Source organism: Aquarana catesbeiana, linkage group LG05, assembly GCF_042186555.1.
Source record: "Aquarana catesbeiana isolate 2022-GZ linkage group LG05, ASM4218655v1, whole genome shotgun sequence".
Lineage (NCBI taxonomy): Eukaryota > Metazoa > Chordata > Amphibia > Anura > Ranidae > Aquarana > Aquarana catesbeiana.
The window spans coordinates 258,241,359-258,261,093 of NC_133328.1; the positions used below are offsets into that span (position 1 = coordinate 258,241,359).

The 19,735-nt window shown below is 43.0% G+C and overlaps 1 protein-coding gene across 1 annotated transcript in view; it reads left to right on the forward strand.

Moving 5' to 3' along the window:
• The window catches only part of EXOC3 (exocyst complex component 3), a 569,566-nt gene that overhangs the window by 217,505 nt on the left and 332,326 nt on the right, over window positions 1-19,735 (forward strand). The window contains exon 3 of the mRNA XM_073630729.1: window positions 11,272-11,491. Coding sequence (XP_073486830.1) covers window positions 11,272-11,491 — 220 coding nt within the window. The remainder of the gene's footprint in view (window positions 1-11,271; window positions 11,492-19,735) is intronic.

Below are 19,735 nucleotides of genomic sequence, written 5' to 3' on the forward strand. Positions count from 1 at the left end.
AAACAACATGACAAGACAACCACCATAAAACAATGACAAACACTCAACTTTTAATCAAAGACATCCATGGACTTTTCTCATGAGAACAGTAAGTGCTCATTTCGATCTGAAAACCAATTAGTTAATGGGGAAAACAAAAAACAAAACATCTGTACCTCATCACAACATTCGTAACTTCATTTATAACTCTTTAATCCAGGGGTCTTCAAACTGCGGCCCTCCAGGTGTTCAGGAACTACAATTCCCATCATGCCTAGTCATGTCTGTGAATGTCAGAGTTTTACATTGCCTCATGGGAGGTGTAGTTCTGCAACAGCTGGAGGGCCGTAGTTTGAGGATTCCTGCTTTAATCCATTAATGCCTGACTATTGTTTAATTTTTTTCATTGTTTGCAAACAATTACTAATTAATGAGCTCATGGTACCATGTGATAATCGATTATGCATTTACAGTAACCTAACCCGTTCTGCTAAATTTGCCCACTGTTCTCACTTTGAAGGACCTGCAAACAAAACACAAACATTAGTATCCATACCAGTTTAACTTCTTCCCTGGTCAAGGAACACAAAGACAGTGATTACTCACAATTATCATGACAATTGACTTTTTTTAAGTCCCCCAAGCCTTTTCCCATTAATTGTAATGCTAGGGGAACAATTGCCATATTTTCCTATTCTAAGCAAGCAGTATTGGTAAACTTTGCCATATTACTCAGGAAAAATGGCAATGCAATTTGCATCCAACTACATACAAGCCAGAATAGTAGATTAGCCCAGGGACAAATATTGGAATGTTCAGCCAGTCTTGTTGCTGGCTGTATTTAGGGAGAAACAAACTCCCGCAGCTAGAATGGCTTCCTACCAACTTCTTGTCTTAAACAAAATGTATTCAGCTGGAGGACATATGCCACGACCATCTATTCAACTGTTAATTAAGGGTATATCCAATTACCCCCCTTTCAGGTGGACTAAACATAATAATTTTTCCACCTGAACAAAATAAAATAAATACAAATAATAAAAACCAAAAAAAAAAAAAAAACACAAATTAAAAAAAAAAAAAAAAAAAATTTAATACAAAAAATTAAAAATAAGAGAAGAGAAAAAAAAACAATAATCATAACAGAAAAATGTTTTTAGAACAAAAAAAAAATTCAGAGGCTTATCCTTGAAAATACTAAAAATATATCAAGGTCCTCTATTATATTTAAAACCTGAAGCTCATATCTAAACCTTATTCATAGCAAGGAAACACTGACCATAAAATTCTTAGCATCCATGCAGCTCACTAAGTGCTGCCAACATTGTTTCCCCAGTGCTACATTCGAATAACCATGCGGCTACCTCCATTTTGTTCTACATATTGATGATTTTCAGCTTGTAGTCTCCGCATTTGGGTCTTAAAAGGGAAATGGGTTTGATTACTATGGCCTCCATGCTTTGGATTCCTATCCCATCTGGCAGAATAAACTTCATAATGCCTTGGGGTCATGTTAGGGTGGTGCGATCTTCTTTTGATATCATTATTCGCTGCCCAACAAGCATATGGTGCTGGAAACGCATATTGTTGAATAACATTACTATGATTGGAATGAACAGACTTTACACTTTCATCGTCTGAGGAGTCATCAGAAGTTTCCATTGTTTCAACTGAATCAATTTCAAGCGCAGTTATCGCACTTTTATTTAAATCTCCAACATTGATCTCTATCATAGTAACATCACTTGCAGCAAGAAGAGCGTCTGGTTTACCAAATTGTTGTTCTAGAGCCATCTTTGCTGAGCACTGCGACTGTTCAGCTTTTGCATGTTCGGAGGATAACTCCATTATGGCTGCCTGTGCACCCTGTAATTTCTCCCTAAGCAGTATGATAACACGCAAATTCTCAGCCTCTCTTTGATTCAAAAAGACAATGCAACTTTCTCTTAATTTACACATTTGTTCTAATTCATCTAATCTCTGTTTCAATACACATTTCTCAGTCACTAATTGTTCAATGTGAACAACAACATTTGCATCTGCCTTTGCAACCATTGCTACTATAGTCTCAGTTACACTTTCTACCTGTTCCAAGAATTGCTTTTTTTCCACGCACCATTGGACTTGTTTTTTTTCCACGACGTCTTTCATCTTCAACAAAATGCATATAATATTGGCCATCTTGGATTTCCTGCCTTTTTTCAACATTTTAGGTATGAGATCATTATGCGTATTACATTGTCTCAAAAGGTCGCTGAATTGGTGTGTTAAATCATTCTCTTGTATAGACTCAAATCTAACACAGCCGTGTTTTCTAATGAAACCTTCAATGACTTCCATTGATATGCTAATCTGCAACTAGCTACACTGAAGTTGCTCAACCAGTTGCTTACACAATGCACACAGATACACAGACAGACAGATAAAGCTGTTTAAACCTAACAGTGACTTGTAGTTCTCCAAGACACAAGGCAGACTCTTAATCGATGCCTTACTATACCACTGATTCTTAGCCCTCTTAGATCGCAGGCCACATTGAACTTCTATTGGAACAGACAGCTATTTCACACTCTCGTGGGGAAAAATAAAAATAAACTAAATATTCCAAAATTTAAAAAACTAATTAAAAAAAATTAAATAAAAAAATCTATATTTCTCTCACTTTTTCCTCAAAGATGTGTGGTTTATCCTGTCAATCTTCAGGCTACATCAGATAACCAGGGTTGATCAAACCATCACTCTCACCAGTACTATTGACCAGCTACACAAGCCTAACAATTTGCACTAACAGTACAATAAACATTAACACATACACATGTATCAGACAAAAAATCTCACCAGATTTTTGCGCGTCCGCTCACTGATGAAATATTTCATAGAACTTTCAGGACCATCCAAGCAGGGTTTCCGACTTCACCACCAGCGCGAATCTTTATCCACAGTAGAGACGGCCTTCAGTTCTAGTTATAGGGACTTAGGACAAAAATACATTAGGGTTTGTGGATTCTGTGTAAAAATCTCACACGTTTTCTAGGGTGCCAAACGGTGTAATCTATGCAATATTATACAATCTAATATAGCCTATATAACTATTGCATACATGTATTAATTGCCTATCCCTATAAAATTAGCTAGTCTATAACAGTCTGATAAGCACAATGATATAACAAACACATCTGCTTAGTAAACAAGTTACATTTATTTCCCTTGAAAACAGGAATATACTAAACAGCAGATATCTACAACATATAGCAACAATCAAACATATAATACAAGAATATACTTATCACATCCTCTTAGAATAGACTCATTAGCTGGTCTCAAGATGTTGAAAGAGCTCTGGGCCACATGGCTTAGGCCCAAGCCAGCATTCAGAGCAAGGTCCCAAGCCAGTAGGCTCATGCAAAGACCATTCTCGGAAGAGAGAGAGAGATTGCCTGTGTGTGCTCCTTTTTACTCAAAACATACACGCCCACTCATAGCCATCCCCATTTGCCTTCCATCCAATAGATATTGCCAAGAGGTAGTCCTTCAAATATCTACCCATTCTCCAGGAAGCATGCTGTGATTAGCTCTGGGCCATCTTATCTAGCTCTTATTCTCTTTGAAGCCTGTAATCACACATATCACAGCAGGTGGGCTTGAGCCAAGCCATTGTTATTCTGATCTTAGGCCCCCTGGCTGTATCAACCAGGAAACGAAATACCAGAAGTATAATATTAAACCATGTTGCTATCCAACACTGTGTCACGGTGTATATTGGCAGGTTACGCTTAATTTTTGGTAGGCTTGCTAATTGCACACCTGTGGGTAGGCTTCATAATCCTCCCAGGAAGAGCGCTCAGGGCTCAGACATGGTGACAGCTCCGCCCGGCACACAGGAAGTCTGGCCTAGGAGGTCGGGAGGGTCCCAGTAGGAGACAGCTCCAGGAGACAGGAAGTCATAGAGTCTAAGGCTGCAGGTGGCAGCCTGTGTGTGCACGTCTGTAGCAGGCAGATGTGGCCAGCGACCGAACAGCATGAAGCTGACACTGAGTGAGCCAGGAGGCTGAAGTTGGTGTTTATACAGTGATGGTCGAACCCCCTGCGAGGGAAGATTACTGTTTTTTTTAAATATTTCGTTACCTTTAAATAAAAGTGGGCTGCCATGCCCTAAAAACGCAGTCTCAAGTGGTGCATACAATTTTCCAGAAACGTGCCACTCCAGACTTCATTTTTAGGGCATGGCAGCCCACTGTTCAAACAAACGGTAATCTTCCCTCACAGCTTGTCTAGGAGGAGGTAGGACTTTTGTCACAGCGTGGCTGAACATTTCAGACTCAGCTCCATGACACAGCTGGAGATACCCGCTGTGTGTAATCCAGGCACTGACTGGTGAGTCTGCATAGTGAGGCTGCATGGACGGGCACAGTGAGGCTGCATGGACGGGCACAGTGAGGCTGCATGGACGGACACAGTGAGGCTGCATGGACGGACACTAGAACAGGAGAGTGGAGTGCTGGATTTGTAGTTAAAGGGCAACAACTTCAGTACAGTTGTCAATTAAGTAATACCCCAACCCCTGAGGGCAGCCTGTTATTTAATTTACTTACTTTTCTCCCTATTCCCATACTGTATAACCTTTGCATGAAAAATGTTTGTGTTAGGTCCTCCTACTATGCATGTGCGCAGGAGCCCCATTCATTCCTGTCAATGAGCTGTACTCCAGTGGATGGCTGGAGGCCTCCATGTGTACAGCTCAACCTTTGGAATAAATGGAGCCCTGGTCTGTGTGCATAGTAAGAACAGGACCAAGCATGGATATTTTCTGAACAAAGGCTGTACTTGCTGCTTAAAGGAGAAGTATAGCCAAAGCTTTTTTGGCCATAGGTCCCCTATGGATCACAGGAGTGCAGTTCTTTCTGCACTCTGGTGACCTGCTGTCAGTTGACGTCACTAAGCCATTCCAGCAGCCTATTCACGTAAGCCAAACTGCAACTTTATAGTTGGGATCCATCCACATGCCTGGATCGGCAGCTGGCACAGCCGCTCAGCATTGCTCCCTCCCCAGCCCAGCAATCCAGTGAGCACTGGAAAGAAGAGCAGAGATCCTTTGACTGACAGTCATTGCTCTCTGGTTAGAGCGGAGGGGACAGATGCAGCATTGGATTGGTGCTGCTGCCACCTAGATGAGTATAAGATTTGTTTTTTTTTAAAAAACCCATACTTCTCTTTTTAATAAAGATATTGCTGCAATGAGGAGAAGGCTAAGTATTTTTCAGGGTAGGCTGGACTAAGGGGTGAGACATCTACATATAGGACAAATATATTAAAGGAATAGCTGTCCTTTAATGGCCTCTATTCTATGTAATTTTTGAGTCTTATGCTTGAACAGCTTTCTACTATATTAGTGTGACTAAAATGTGTTTAACAGCTTCCTGACCAGCCGCCACAGTTATACTGACGTTGGCTCCCCTGCGCGCCCCCCCCCGCCGCACAGCGGGGGTGCTGATGCTCGTGGCCGACGGTCGCGATGACCGCCGGCCACGAGCGATCGTGAGCAGGAGACACAGAACAGGGACGAGTGTATGTAAACACACACTTCCCTGTTCTGTTCTGAGAGGAGTGACAGATCGTGTGTTCCTATTAGCTAGGAACCATGATCCGTCACTTCCTCTAGTCAGTCCCCTTCCTCTTCAGTTAGAATCACCTCCCAGGGAACACAGTTAACCCCCTAGCGTTAACCCCTTCACTGCCAGTGACATTTTTACAATAATCAATGCATTTGTGTAGCATTGATAGCTGTATTAATGCCAGTGGTCCCAAAAATGTGTCAAAATTGTCCGATGTGTCCGCCATAATGTCGCAGTCACGATAAAAATCGCAGTTCACCGCCATTACTAGTGTAAAAAAAAAAAAATAAGAAAAAAAAATGCTATAAATCTATCCCCTATTTTGTAGACGCTATAACTTTTGCGCAAACCAATCAATATACGCTTATTGCATTTTTTTTTTTTTTACCAAAAATATGTAGAATACATATCAGCCTAAACTGAGGAAAAAAATATTTTTTTTATATATTTTTGGGGGATATTTATTATAGCAAAAAGTAAAAAATAATGCGTTTTTTTCAAAATTGTCACTATTCTTTTGTTTATAGTGCAAAAAATAAAAACCGCAGAGGTGATCAAATACCACCAAAAGAAAGCTCTATTTGTGGGGAAAAAAAGGATGTCAATTTTGTTTGGGTACAATGTCGCACGACCGTGCAATTGTCAGTTAAATCGACAGAGTCCTGAATCGCAAAAAGTGCTCTTGTCAGGAAGGTGGTAAATCCTTCCGGGGCTGCAGTGATTAAAAAAAAAGTCAAACTAGACTCAGGCAACCCTTTCCTTTATAAAGTGTGAGACAAGTTTAGTTGTGAATGATCTAGCACTTGACACAAGCATTCTGTAGCTACTGTAGCCCAGGCCCACTTTTTAATCCATTTCACATTGTCTCTGTGGAACAGCTTTTCCTGTCCCTGCACTCAACCCCATGATGACACCATTCAATAATCAAAGGCAGGATTGAGCAGGATATGTTCATCAGACTCCTGATCATGTCACATATGTAGAAGTACCCTATAGTTCCTTTTTGTCTGAAGTATGAAAATGTTAATGTACATGGGACGTTTTTACAACCTCTCCTGAATGATTTAACTTGACAGATAGTAATCCATGTTTAAAACGTTTTGCCACGTTTACATTTAGCCGCGTTTGCGTTTAGAAGCGTTTGAAAAAAAAAATGTTTTTTTTTTTTTTCAAAATAGCCAAAAATGAAAAACGCCTGTAAACGAAACGTGGCTAAATGCGAGTTACCGTGTTTAGTCGTGTTTAAAAGCGTTTGGCACTTGAAATGCCTCTAAACTCAGCGTCTGAACTCATTTTTTTTTGCTTTCCAAAAAAGGCCTCAACTGCCTAAAAACGATATTAAACGAACCTGTGTACACAGGTTAAATCTTTTTGGCTCTTGGGGGGGGGGGGGGGGGGGGGGGTGTAGCGGGTACCTGTTTTTGACAGGTACCCATCCCCACTTCAGACAGTAGGGAACCGGCTGTAAAGCTACGAGGCTTCCCTGCCGGTTTCCCTCGCGTGCAATGGCGGTGGCAGCAGCCAAGAGCTGATAAAAACATCAGCTGGGGTGCCGACATCGCTGTATTCCAGGACAGCTAAGTGTGCTAATATTAAAAGTCAGCAGCTACAGCATGTGTAGCTGCTGACTTTTACATTTTTGCGGGGGGGGGGGGGGGGGGCAGGCAGAACTTCGCTTTAAAGTGAATAACTCTGCACCAAGTCAACTGTATGAACCACTTAGATAATTTTACATGGTATTCATAATCCATCTTAATAACCTCTTCTCAGGAGAGAATACATTCAGTTCAGCTAATCATCTTTCCTCATAGCTGAGCTTCTCCATGCCTCTTTATCAGTTTGGTTGCCCTGCTCTGCATTTTCTCCAGTTTTCCAATTTTGTGAACTTGGGCCCAGAATTCAATCACCCATGCCATTTATTTTCTGTCAGATGTATGAAACTGTGTGAGATTTAAGCTGCAGTGCCCATGTCTCGCTGACCAAGTTAAATGCATTCTTTGCAATTTCTATTATAGATGTGTTAAACTATAAGACTGTAAAGTAATGGTCATGGGGTATGTTTCTTTCAAGTGGATGTAAACCCGATTCTTGAAATTTTTTCCCTAGGCACATATATCTGTAGTGTTTACTTATATCTCTCCAAAGCCCCAAGTCCCCTGTCTTTCTGCTGTTTCGCTCCTCTGTTATCAGTATGATAACTTCTGACAAGCTCTCCAACAACCGAGATTAAACAAGCCTGAAATTTGTGTTGGGGTGGGTGCTATAAATAGATTAGCAGAGGGTTTGTCTTGTCATAGCACAGCTCTGCACATTCCTTCCTTCCTCTGCCTATGTGGAGGGGGGGTTGCCTTTCCTCCAATCAGGTGTCACACAGTGTATGCCAGGACTACACTTCTACTGCTGAATGAGGAAGTAGAAATTCTAACACAATGGGGTTTATTTATACTAAAGGCGAATCCACTTTGCACTACAAGTGCACTTGGAAGTGCAGTCACTGTAGAGCTGAGGGGGACATGCAAGGAAAATAAAAAATAGCATTTTTGATTGTACATGATTGGATGATAAAATCAGCAGAGCTTACTCTGATTTCAGATCTTCCCCTCAGATTTACAGCGACTGCAATTCCAAGTGCACTTGTAGTGCAGAGTGGATTTGCCTTTAGTAAATCAACCCCAATATGTTTCATCCCTGTGTATCATCTGAGGCGGTTCACTTCACTGGGTATAGGAGAGGTTTACATGCACTTTTTTTTTCAAAATTGTCGCTCGTTTTTTTGTTTATAGCGCAAAAAATAAAAACCGCAGAGGTGATCAAATACCACCAAAAGAAAGCTCTACTTGTGAGGAAAAAAGGACATCAAATTTGTTTGAGTATAACGTCGGACGACCATGCAATTGTCAGTTAAATCGACACAGTGCCGTATCTCAAAAAATGGCCTGGTCAGGAAGGGGGTAAATTCTTCGGGGCTGAAGTGATTAATAATTATTATGCTACCAAAATTAGTGTGTGCTGTAAATTGCCTCCAGCGTTGTTCCTGTTTCGTCTTGCTGGAGACTGCCATTTTGCTGAAGCCCAAGTAAGGTGGTGCAGTGGATAGCACTTTCGCCTAGCAGTAAGAAGGGTCGTCGGTTCGAATCCCACCCACGACACTACCTGCCTGGAGTTTGCACGTTCTCCCTGTGCCTGCGTGGGTTTCCTCCGGGTACTCCGGTTTCCTCCCACACTCCAAAGACATGCTGGTAGGTTAATTGGATCCTGTCTAAATTGCCCCTAGTATGTATGAATGTGAGTTAGGGACCGTAGATTGTAAGCTCCTTGAGGGTAGGGACTGATGTGAATGTACAATGTATATGTAAAGCGCTGCGTAAATTGACGGCGCTATATAAGTACCTGAAATAAATAAATAAAATAAAATAAATAAAACATGGCTTCGGACACACTTTGTTAAAGCTCTCTCCAGTCAAAGCTCCTGTCACTAAATAAAATGGTTATCTTACAGTCCTGTTTACACCTGCTTTTGCTTGGTGCTTCAGTGGGGCTTTGGTGGGGCTTAGATGAGGCTTCGGTGGGGCTTCAAGCGAGCTTTGCCAATTTGAAGCACCACTGAAGCTATATGGGGTATAATTTTTGAAGCGAAGCCAAAACAACGCAAAAGCAGGTGTGAACAGGATTTTAAGCTAACCATTTTATTTAGTGACAGGAGCTTTGACTAGCGTTCAGAGAGCTTTAACAAAGCCTGTCCAAAGCCTTGTTGAAGCCGAAGCAAGTGTAAATGAGCCCTACGGCTGCTTTCACACTGGAGATTCTGCTGCAGACAGCTGTTGTTGATTTATTTGATTACACTTAATGCACTACACGCACTTTGAGATTTGATCACGTATGACACGATTTGGTAATATATTTTAGTTTATGCTATTTCACTAATACATCTTAGTAGCGCGAAGGCTCTCTATATTTCCATTCTGCTTTCACACTGGGGTGTTGGGGGCGTCGGTGGTAAAGCGCCGCTATATTTAGCGGCGCTTCACCGTCGTTTTAGCTGCACTATTCGGTCGCTAGCGGGGCACTTTTAACCCCCACTAGCGATCAAAAAAAGGGGTTAAAACCTCCCGCAAAGCCCCTCTGCAGTGGCGCTTTGCCAGCGGCGCTGCCCATTGATTTCCATGGGCAGGGGCACTTTAGATGCAAAGATGCTGCTTGCAGGACTTTTTTTTTAGTGTCCTACAAGCGCACCACTCCAGTGTGAAACCCTTTGGGCTTTACAGGCGCCCATGCAGGCGCTATTTTTAGAGCTATAGCGCCTGTAAAGTGCCTCAGTGTGAAAGCAGTCTAAATCATAAAGCGTAACCAAACCCTTAGAGCCCTTTGACGCTGAGCCGCAGGCATCGTTAGCGGTAAAGCGCCGCTAATTTTAGCAGCGCTTTACCGTCATTTTAGCGGCGCTATTCGGCCGCTAGCGGGGCACTTTTAACCCCCGCTAGGGGTCGAAGAGAGGGTTAAATGCACCCTAAAAGCGCAGCTGCCGAAGCGATTTGCACGCACTTGGGCAGCGGTGCCCATTCATTTCAATGGGCAGGAGCGGTGGAGGAGTGGTGTATACATCGGTCCTCCACTGCCCCAAAGATGCTGCTTGCAGGACTTTTTTTAACGTCCTGCCAGCGCAGCGCCCCAGTGTGAAAGCACTCGGGTTGCAGGGGCGTTATTTTTTATGCACTATTTTTAGCCCTTTAGCGCCTGAAAAATGCCCCTGGAAAGCTGGAAATGCAAACTCATATTTGATTGTGTCCACAACCAAACTGTCAAACCATCAAGTGGCTGGTGTCATAACTGAACACATGTGCAGCACCATGGCAGTTGCAGTTCAAACAGAAGCAGCTTCCTTGACTATAAAGGAAAGGAGGGTTTAATTCTGCTTTAACGTGATTGTACAGTCTCTACTCGGGTCCCTCTTCTGCTCTCCTGTCCCCTCCCTCTGGTGAGAGCCCCCTCAGCCAGCAGCTTGCTATGGGAGCACCTGAGCGGAGTCAGCTTTGTGTATCCACTCAGACACGAAGCCCTGCCCCCCCTCTCCCCTGATTGGCTGACTGATTTTTATTGACAGCCGCAGGAGCCAATTGGCTAAGACTGTAAAGTAATGGTCATCTCTGTGTCCCAGCCAATCAGGAGGAGTGTCTGGTACAGCTAAGACACTCGTGGACATCGCTGCAGAGAGATGGGGCTCAGTTAAGTAATTGGGGGGGTGCTGGGGAGGCTGCTACACACTAAAGGTTTTTTTATCTTAATGCATAGAATGCATTAAGATAAAAAACCTTCTGCCTTTACAACTCTTTTAAAGCTGGCATGTTAAGCTTTCTTAAAAGTTAGTTTGGAGTTTCCAGATCTTCATTTATCTAAGAGCATATTGTATTTTGTAGAAGACTACAGCTTTCCCGAGTGGTAATAGGACTATGAAAAGGTGGTGAGAAACAACTGTTTAAGTATCATTTGATCTTTTGAATATTTTATGTATAAATATGATTTTACATGTTCTTGTCCTGTGTCCATCTTGCAGTTGTCTGCAATGCTCTTAGTAGGCAATCACCAAAACATGCATAGCGGTAAACATTTTCCAAATAATTACTGTACGTAGTATACAGTGCCTAATATACATTTTAATCACTGTGCTAATAATTTCTTACAGGCAGCTATTCAGTCACAACTTGATGGTGTGAGAACAGGTTTAAACCAACTTCACAACGCATTGAATGATGTTAAAGACATCCAGCAGTCCCTGGGAAATGTTAGCAAGGACTGGAGGCAGAGCATTAATACCATTGAAAGCTTGAAGGATGTGAAAGATGCGGTGGTCCAGCATAGTCAGCTGGCAGCAGCAGTTGAAAATCTTAAGAACATTTTCTCAGGTAATAAATCAAAGGTGTTACTGTATTTTCTTTTACTGTATGGTTTATAAGAAAAAGGCAAGCCTTTTAACCAGTTCAGCTCTAGAAAAATTTTCATTTCTTTATCATACATCATAGGACACAGAGCCTCAAGTAATTATTTGGTGGGTTATGGGCCTACCTTCAGGTGTTGACACTGGTATAACCAATACAGGAAGTTGACTCCCCTGTATAACCCCTCCTCCTTCCAGGAGTCCTCAGTTTTTTCGCCAGTGTCTAAGGTGTTGGTCACGAGTGAAGATGTGCTCTGAGGAGCTCCAGGGAGGGATCCATGCTGGATTTAAAAAAACCTCCACAACCGGTTCCAACCTCGTCACTGAGGCCATAGGATGGTACCTGGGCCTCGCATTGAAGAACGAGGTTTTGCCTGTAAGCTTCTCTTTGAGAGCTGGACCCTAGGAACCAGGACTCTTTTTGGTTTTTCATATTACCTAAAGTTGTTCCTGAGGGGTGCTATACAGGTCCATAGAAGCAGAACCCCTTTAAAAGGCTCCAGTCTTTGAAGGTTTAACTACGCTGCCCGTCGTGATGGGTGAAGGTTGGATCTGTCTGTTAAATCAGCAGTATCCTGTAGCGAGGATAAGATAAGGGGAGAAGCCTAGGAACTGTAAAAAGTCCACCTATGCCTTTTTCTCCCAAAAATACACACATTATATATATATATATATATATATATATATATATATATATATATATATATATATATATATATATATATATATATATAATGTATAACTGTATGCCTTAAAATGTCTCCTCTAGAGGGAGTATATTACACTTGCCTAGTAAGATGCCTTTTTCAGCAGCTCTGTGTCTGGCTATAGCAGCGGGTGTGGTCCCTGCAGCCAGAGGGGAGTTCTTAATTGAACAGATGGTGTTCCTCTTCTGAGGGATCTAAAAGGGTTACAGCAGTAGTTTATGAACATACAAAGCCAGCCATTTGCATTTTTTTGTATAAAGTGAAGTCTTCCTTTAAAACTAGGAGCTTAATAAACACTGCTGATAAAAATTCCCCTCCCCCTCCCCTCTCCTCCTGGAGAGGTGCGGTAACAGCTGACACTTATGTGTAATCAGGTTTTCACCTGAAGCTTAAAGCAGACGCTCTCAGTTCATATGCTGAAGACAGAAGTCTGTCACACTAAGACACAGGAGCGCTGGGCATGTAAAGGTGTGTAAACAGGCATTTCCAGCACAGGAAATATTATGGTACTCAGTATCAAAGGTTGATCCTTATAGTGACATTGTTTACTTTTGCTAAAACTATTGTTCAGCAAATACCATAATTTGTTAAAGTGCCTCTGCTGTTGTGCTTAGCACATTTGATTTCCAGTGTACCACAAAGGTACCAAGGATTCCACCCCCAGGCGCTGGGAACTCCAGTCATGCCTCCACACTGTCATCCTCTCCAGAGATACCTGATGTGGCAAGCCAGGATGGGTCATTGGAAGCAATTGGTGGTGCAACTGCTTCTCACACTTCAGCCCCTCTGTATGTGACTGAAGATGCATTCTCCTCTGCCTTGTTGGGCTTAGAAGGAAGATTAGCGGCTTTAATCGCATTCTCCATCCAAGAGGATAGGAAGCATTCTAGATCCCCCTCCCTCACCTCAAACTCCTTTTTCTAAGGGAACAGTGGGCACAGGATGAGGTGTTATCCTCAGGTGATCACGGGGGAAAACAAGCCAAATTTTCCTCTGTGGAGGAAACAACAGTTGATGAACCTTATGCAACCTCACAATCTGACAGATTGATGGTACAAACTCTTACTGAGATGGTTCATTCCACTTGTTATACTACTCCTAACAGAGTAAGTGTTTTTTTTTAAAAAAAAAACCTTTTTACAGCGCTTATTTATGCTGAATGGGATCATCTGGATAAGCATTTTTTCCCTCCAAACAGTTTCTCAGTTCTCTATCATGGAGGAAAAATTCACAAAGGTTGGAAAGTATCAGCAATAGACGCTGCGATTTCCAGCATCAAGATGCATAATTGCTTAAGCATCCAACAGATAAGGAGTTGGAATTTTTTTGTTAAAATCCTCCTACCAATGGCGCTATGTTTCGCCATAGATGCCATAAAGGACCCTATCCACCAGGTGTCTCGCCTTGCGCTTGTGCTAAGACACATGCTTAGGACCCTGTGGTTAAAAGGGTTGGTCAGCCGAAGCATCTTGCAAAAAAGGGTGTCTGACTAGTTTCCCTTTTCATTGGGGAAGGTTTGGTGAAATACATCCAAATGATTTCTAGCAGTAAAGCTCTTTTGTCCAGTAGAAGGTTTAAATGTCCTTTTATTTAAAGTGAAGCCACAGCAGCTCACAGGTTAAATACTCTGACGGCCAGTGCAGCCATGGGAGACTTCCTGACAGACATGGGTTCAGATCCACATGTCGGCGTTCACTAGTGAAGGAGCCACTCCTCACAGGTTAACTACTCTGACGGCCAGCGTAGCCATGGGAGGCTTCCTGAATGACGTGGGACGTGGGACCTCGTCCTCACGTTGGCTCCTTGTGACCTTGGACAAGTCACAGATTCCTTCCCCTGCGCAGGGGCAGCTGCCCCTAGGCAGCGGTGACGGCCTCCACCGTCAGACTCTAGGGCATGAATTCCAAAAAATACTGTTCAGATCTGTGCGACTTCAAGGTAGACCCTGCATTACTTTGGTACCACTTTGATGCGACTTGAGGTCCATAAACCTCTAGAATACACAGGCATTGTTTCCTGTCGCATCAAAATCGCGCCCCGACGTATTATCGGCGGCAAAGGATCATGGTAAAATCACGCAACTTTGGGGTTGCAATAGTGGAAACTGAGCCTAAGAGGAGAAAATATTCAGCCCCTGTATACATGATTGAAGATGCGTTTTTCCTCCGCCCTGCAGGGCCTAGAAGGAAAATTAGCGACTTTAATCGCATCCGCTATCCAAGGATGGGAAGTGTATTAGATCCCCTCCCCCACCTGAGATCCCTTATCAAGGGAACAGTGGGTAGAGGATGAAGGATTACCCTCAGGTAATCGGGAAGAAAGGCAAACCGAGTACTCCTCTGCAGAGGAGACAACTAGAGTTGAACTTTTTTTCAGCCTCGCAATCTGAGAAATTGCTGGTACAAACCTCTTACAGAGATGATTTGTGCCTCTTTCAAGCTACCTCTAGTAGAGTCAGCTGATAGTTCTGTTTTTTCTTAGGTTCCTTGGAACCTTCACTGCCTTTTTCATGCGTTTCCTGTACATGTACAGAGCCACACAGAAATTCAACAGATCCATTCTAGATCTAAAAGAATCTAAATCAGTTCCTGAAGGTCCGCTCCTTTCTATGGAGTCGATTAAGTCAGTAGTTTCTATCCTGCAAGGAGGAAAACTTCTAGCGCCTATCGGCACCAGGGACGCATATCTGCATATCCATATATATCCCGCTCACCAAAGGTTTCTGCGGTTCGAAGTAGAACAGCAGCATTTCAGTTTATAGCCTTGCTCTTCAGGCTAGCTACAGCACCACGAGTGTTCACAAAGGTGCTAGCCCCACCTGTAGCCAGGTCAAGGGCACAGGGCTTAAACAGTCTTGGCATACCTAGACGATCTATTGCTAATAGTTCCAATCGCTGTTTGGAGTTAGGCGTACGCATTACAACCAGTTACCTGGAAAGGTCTGCGTTGCATTCTCAACCTAGTAAAGTCTCCATTAAAATCGCTAAAAAAGGGCTGCAGTATTTGGGTCTGATCATAGATACAGCCCAGAAAAAGGGTCGTCTTGCCCAGAAAAAAAAAAAAAAACCCACTCTATAAAAGAGTTGGTGCGGATGGTCAGGTCAAAAGAAGGTCCCTCCATTCACCTTTGCATGAGGTTGTTAGAAAGGATGGTGGCTTCATTCGAAGCAGTTCCCTTTCCCCAGTTCCATTCGAGACTGTTGCAAAACAGTATTCTATTTTCTTGGAACAAAATGATCCAAGCTTTGGACTTGCCAATGCGGCTGTCCCCAAGGGTGTCCCAAAGCCTCAATTGGTGGTTACTAAAGAATGTCCTAAAGGGTAAATCCTTCAGACCACTTATCTGGAAAGTGGTAATGACCGAGAAGACAACTATCCAAGGACAGTGTTCAAGAACCGAAAGAGCCTTGCCCATCAACATCCTAGAGATTCGGGCAGTGCGTCTGGCTCTAAAAGCCTGGACTTCCAGGTTAAGGGATTGTCCCGACAGGATCCAATCCGTCAATGCCACGGCTGTGGCCTATATCAATCACCAAAAGGGGCACCAAGAATCTCTCAGTGCAGAGAGAAGTGAACCATATTCTAACTTGGGCAGAAAGAAATATTCCGTGCCCATCGGCAGTCTTCATTCCGGGAATAGATAATTGGCACGCGCACTACATGTGCCGCCAGCAGATTATTCCCAGGGGAATGGTCTATTCACCCCGACATGTTTCGGGCTGTTTGTCAAGGATGGGGGACTCCGGATGTAGATCCTCTAGCATCCAGTGCAACATAAAGTTAGTCAACTTTGTGTCCACAACAAAGGATCCATTCGCATGCAGAACAGATGCGTTGATGATACTGTGGGATCAGCTTTTACTGATCTATGAATTTCCCCCTATTCAGTTGCTGCCTTGACTTCTTTGCAGGATCAAGCTGGAAAGAAAACCGGCAATTCTGGCAGCACCAGCATGGCCCAGAAGGTCATGGTATGCAGAGGTCGTAAAGATGGCAGTGAAGGATCTGTGGTCCCTTCCACTAAGGCCAGACCTGCTCTCACAGGGGCCGATATTCCATCCTACTTTACGAATGCTAAATTTAACGGCCTGGCTATTGAGACCCACATTCTGAAAAGACGTGGGCTTTCCAGGACAGTTATTTCTACTTTAATGCTAGGAAGCCAGCTTCTAGAGCTATATATTATAGAGTCTGGAAAGCTTACGTTTCCTGGTGTGAATCCAAGGGTTGGCACCCTCGGAGATATATTATAGGCAGAATTCTTGCCTTTCTACAAGTAGGCGTAGAGATGAAGTTGGCCCTGAGTACTATTAAGGGCCAAGTCTCAGCCTTATCATTTTTATTTCAAAGACCACTTGCTACGCATTCTTTAGTCCGGGGTTTCATGTGAGGAGTGATGTGGATTAATCCGCCAGTTAAATCACCCTTAAGCCCTTAAGACTTGAATTTAGTTTTGTCAGTGTTACAAAAAACGCCATTCCTGTGAATTCTGTGACACAGAAGTGCCTATTAACAGAACATAGTGAATGTATCACAGAATCCAAGGAAGTAAATGTGTGGGGAACTTCACAAAGTAAATTTACAAACTTCACGATGATTTATAGTAAGAGGAGCAGGCTAGAAATATATAGTTACATAGTGGGTGAGGTTGAAAAAAGACACAAGTCCATCAAGTCCAACCTATGTAAATAATAATAATAAATAAATAATTGAAGTACGATTATGGAAATATATGATTTTTACATGTTAACCATTAATATTATTATTATTATTATGCAGGATTTATATAGTGGCAACAGTTTACGCAGCACTTAACAATATAAAAAGGAAGACAGTACAGTTACAATTCAATAGGATACAGGAGGGTTAAGAGGGCCCTGCTCATAAGAGCTTACAATCTAATGGTGTGGGGCAAGTGGTACAAAAGGTTATACCTGTGGGGGATGAGCTGATGGAAGTGATAAAAGATTAGTTGAAGGGGTGATGGGCTTCCCTGAAGAGTTTTCGATGATTGCCTAAAGACAGCCAGAGTAGGAGATACAGTGCCTAGAAAAAGTATTCATACCCCTTGAAGTTTTCCACATTTTGTCATGTTACAACCAAGAATGTAAAATTATTTTATTGGGATTTTATGTTATAGACCAACACAAAGTGGCACATAATTGTGGAGTGGAAGGAAAATTATAAATGGTTTTCATTTTTTTTTTTATTACAAATATCTGAAAAGTGTGCCGTGCATTTGTATTCAGCCCCCTTTTACTCTGATACCCCTAACTAAAATATAGTAGAACCAATTGCCTTCAGAAGTCACCTAAATGGTAAATAGAGTCCACCTGTGTGTAATTTAATCTCAGTATAAATACAGCTGTTCTGTGAAGCCCTCAGAGGTTTGTTAGAGAATTTTAGTGAACAAACTGCATCATGAAGGCCAAGGAACACACCAGATAGGTCAGGGGTAAAGTTATGGAGAAGTTTAAAGCAGGGTTAGGTTATAAAAAAAAATATCCCAAGCTTTGGACATCTCACGGAGCACTGTTCAATCCAGTATCTGAAAATGGAAAGAGTATAACACAACTGCAAACCTATCAAGACATGGCCGTCCACCTAAACTGACAGGCCAAGCAAGGAGAGCATTAATCAGAAAAGCAGCCAAGAGGCCCATGGTAACTCTGGAGGAGCTGCAGAGATCCACAGCTCAGGTGGGAGAGGGTTCCAGAGGATGGGAGAGGCTCTGGAGAAGTCTTGGAGACAAGCATGGGAGGAGAAGACAAGGGAGCTTGAGAGCAGGTGGTCTTGGGAGGAGTGGACATGACGAATTGGGTGATATTTTGAAACAAGAATGGTGATGTAGCTCTGGGCAGAGTTGTCAGTGGCTTTGCATGATGTTGTTAGTATTTTAATTCGCTGGGCAATCGGAAGCCAGTGTAGGGATGTTGGGACCGTAGATGCACATTAACATTTGATAAATGACAAAGTGCAAATTGGATGCAACCTACTCTCTGTAAACAAGAATATGTGACAGTGTGCATGATGATCTGCTGAATAGTGAAAGAGGAGGAGAGATGATTATACATGCGCTTTTCAGTAAAAAAAAAAAAATGCAGTGTACATAGGGTTTAACTTACATATTTGCTTGTTTTTACCTTTTTAATACATTCTCTGCAATAAGGTAAAAAATTCCCCACTACCTATCCCCCCCCCCCCCCCACAAACGCTTACCTGGGTCCTTTCAAGATCCAGCGCTGTCACAGCTGCAGCACTACTCTCCCCCTTAATGGTCTCACAGGAGACACAGGCAGCAGTGGGAACCAAAGGCTCCAGTTCCTGTAAGTCAAACTCCTGTGAGGAGTGAGTGAAAGTGGGCGGTGGTTTACCGCCACACTGTGTGTCCTATGGACTCTCACTCCCTGGACCAGAAGCGCACCCGCACGAGTGCCCCTTCATCACCGTGCTTGAGAGGAGGAGCAGACAGCGCCAACAGAGGATTCCAGAAGAGGTAAAGGGACTGCTCTGTGCAATATCTTTGCACAGAGCAGATAAGTATAACCTAATTTTTATTTTAATGATAAAAAAAATTAGCTTTTAAAATCACTTTAAAGAGAAGTTCCAGCCTATAATAATAATAATAAATAATAATAAAATACTGTAGCTGCTGACTTTTAATATAAGGACTCTTACATGTCCAGGGATCCCGCGATGTCGACACCCCAAGCTGATCCTTCCATCGGTCCTGGGTGCAGGCGCTGGCATCTTCACTATGGGAAACAGGAAGTGAAGCCTTGCGGCTTCACAGCCTGTTTCCTACTGCGCATGCGCGAGTCGCACTGCACTTTCTGAATTGTCCCGCTGTCTTCTGGGACCTATGTGTCTCCCAGAAGGCAGCAGGGGGGAAGGAGGAAGGGCCGTAAATTTCGTAGATCACTGCAATCATTGGTTTTGACAGGTATCTGTTCTCCCCCCGAAAGTTGCCAAATATGGCAGTGGAGGAGGGGGAGGAGGCAAACAAGCGGACCTTCACCTTTTGGATGGAGCTCCGCTTTAAGGTTGGGTTTACATTTCCTTTTAATTGTGTAAAAGGGTGTCTTTTTCTCACAGCAGTGTGAAGGCATGTAGATGTAGTGGATTGCTGTTTGGAAGCTACAGTTCATTTGCATCTTGCTGCAGCTTCTTGTACATTGTTGACTCACTACTTTAATTATTTTATTACCAACAGAAGTCTGAGCAGCATAAGGGTCCTTTCACATGGGCTTTCCGCCCGGTGAACTCTGTTTTGCTCAGCAGGGGATCGATCCGTTGATCCCCCATTGATCAGGTGGATTACAGGTCCGTCTCCGCTCACTGTGCTGACACGGACCTGTCAGAGCCCCAATCTCCTCTATCTGTGCTGAGACGGACCTGTCAGAGCCCCGATCTCCTCTATAGGGAAATCTGATGAAAACGGACCGTCTGTCCATTTTCATCCGATCTGATCCGCCAGACCTATGGAAAAAGAGTTTCCGTTCGTC